The 2,412-nt window shown below is 48.5% G+C and overlaps 1 protein-coding gene across 1 annotated transcript in view; it reads right to left on the bottom strand.

Annotated features, from left to right (window-relative positions):
• Positions 1–415: 415 nt before the first annotated feature.
• GSN (gelsolin) overlaps positions 416–2,412 on the bottom strand; it is a 48,505-nt gene continuing 46,508 nt past the window's right edge. Inside the window, exons 15-17 of the mRNA XM_023531047.1 lie at positions 2,238–2,326; positions 1,389–1,605; positions 416–787 (exon numbers count right to left, since the gene is read on the bottom strand). Coding sequence (XP_023386815.1) covers positions 618–787; positions 1,389–1,605; positions 2,238–2,326 — 476 coding nt within the window. The 3' untranslated portion in view covers positions 416–617. The remainder of the gene's footprint in view (positions 788–1,388; positions 1,606–2,237; positions 2,327–2,412) is intronic.

Here is a 2,412-nt window from a genome sequence, read left to right as displayed (position 1 = left end):
AATTTAATGCTACTAAATTGTACACTTAAAAGTGATCAAAATGACTAGTATTATGTTACATATAGTTTACTACGATAAAAAAAAATGGGATCATACACCATTAAAAACCTTTTTTTTTTTTTTTTACTTCGGCTCAAGGACTGCCCAGAAGCTTCGCCGAACCTTCACTTGGGATCAGACTTGCATCTCGGTGTGATGGGTCCCCAGCCTCCCCCGGTTTGCTCCCAATTTCCTTTCACACGGGTAGTTCCCCTAGTGTAATCTACGTGCCTTTCATCTCATCTTGGCACCTGCTTCTCGAAGGCCCAGGATTAACACAGGAAAGAATCTCCTCCGTGGTTCAGTCACATGCGAAGCCCCTCCCTGGGTGGTCTCAGAAGAATCACCAGGATGGGACATACAGAGCCACGGCAGGTTAAACACTTCAAAAAGCTTTTATTGAATTTCATTTCCAAAAGCACAGATTTTGATAGGACCCTGCATTGCCGCAGGGCTGTTTTGGCTACTATAAAAAAACACACACTCACACCTCTGAGGGGCCCTGTGATAAGGTCTCTTTGAGGGATGGACAGTTCTAGAAGGCACTGACCAGTGAGAGGGGTAGGGCCCGCTCTTCCTCAGGCAGCCAGCTCAGCTATGGCTCTGTCCAAGGGGTCCACAGACCAGTAGCTGTCATCCCAGCCGAGGAACCAGCCCACAAAGGAAGGAGGCTCAGAGCCTTGCTTCACCACGGTGATGGGGGTCCGCCTATCGCGATTAGCTGGGTCTGTCTCGATGTACCGCTTAGCTGCAGACACACATGCAGAAGGAAACCCAGGAATCCTTAGTGACTACCTGACCAGGGGGAGGCAGCTGGGGACAGGAGCTGCCTAAGATGGTTTCTGGCCTTACTGTCCTAACGCCCAATCTCTGCACTGGACACCACTGTGCCCTCAAGGCAATGACCCCCACGTGACTCCTCCACCACCCTGCCCAGGAACACGGGAAGGGACAGCGGTCACAGTTTCACTTCCTGCCTCACAGAGCTTATATAATTTTTTTTCTCTCACTGTCTCCTTTTGTAAGATATTTGGGGTTCCCAGTTCCCAAATCAGATCCACTCAGCTACCGGGGACCTGCTTTGCAACATCCAGACCCTGGCAAGTTCAGTCCTTGGGCATCCTGGGAACAGGAAGCAGCTTCTATGTGTTCCTTCCTTTCCCTGGCATGACCCATGGCTTTCTGAAGGAACCAAGCTGTCCTTTCACCACCCCAGGCAGGGCCTAGGATGAGGACCGTCCATGGATGAGGAAGTCTCCACCCCACTGTCACAAACTCCCAGACTCATACGGGAAGCTGCTCCCACCCTGCTGCATGAAACAGACCCACGGGAAGACTTGATTCCTCACCAGAGGCCAAGGCTTCCGTCTTTTCCTCTTCTTGAGAATCCTTTCCGATCCAGACAAAGACCTGGAGGCGAGATGTAAAATAAAAAGAGCATGAGGAGTGCTGACCAAACTCACTGCTGGAGGAGGGGTTGGGGGGCCACAGGTGCTGGCCTGGACAAACCCTCAGTGACAGAGCCCACAGACAATGACCAGAAGGATTTGGAACAGTCATTGCAAACTAGTGACCTACAGACGTGCTTTTTCTGCCTACTCCCCACCCTAGGCTGGTCTGCAATGTCTTCTTACAGAAATTTAGTTGCTAGCTCATTCCATTAAATCTAGATTTCCGACTTCCCTCGAAAACCTGGAGGATCTGGCAGCCACGAGGCTTCACCCTCACGTGGATGAAGCTGAGCAGCAGCAGCGTCTTGGGATGGGAAGTTCCGGTTTGCCTCAGACCCCACCACGCCTTCACGTCTCTGCATCCCAGTCAGGTGCCATCGGGCACTGAGTTTGAGATCCCTCTCTAGAAGTTCGTGAACCATCCCGTTACATTTATTTGTTCAATAGGTGAGTGGCCCAACATTGTGCTCATGGGTTTATTCATCCAACAAATACGCATCGAGAGTCTGTGATGTTGCAAGTCTCTGTGTGTCTGGGCCAACACAGGCCTCAGGCTTAGAATTAAAACAACTCACCACTGTGACCACTATTTTGAGTCTTATTACGAGTTTTGTTATACCAGAAAACCTACTCAGCTGATTTTTATGTATCATCTATTTCGATATATATCTAAAATATTTTAAAGAGCACCTGTTGTTGATAAGACAGTATTAGACAATAAAATGCTATTTGATTGCTCTTATTTACAAATGTGTTCCCAACTACACTGATGTGTCCACGGTAAGTCCTGTGCCTATTCTGCTCATCATAAGATTCCCAGCGCTGCAGCACTTTGCCTGGAAAACACTTCGTATATGTTGGCTAAGAGAATGAATAAACAGATGAACAAACAGATTAATTAGCCAATGGAGTAATTAGTGAT

This window comes from Pteropus vampyrus, unplaced genomic scaffold (genome assembly GCF_000151845.1).
Source record: "Pteropus vampyrus isolate Shadow unplaced genomic scaffold, Pvam_2.0 Scaffold61, whole genome shotgun sequence".
In the NCBI taxonomy this organism is placed as follows: Eukaryota; Metazoa; Chordata; class Mammalia; order Chiroptera; family Pteropodidae; genus Pteropus; species Pteropus vampyrus.
Note: the sequence above shows the minus strand (reverse complement) of the source record. Positions and strands in the feature narration are given on the sequence as shown.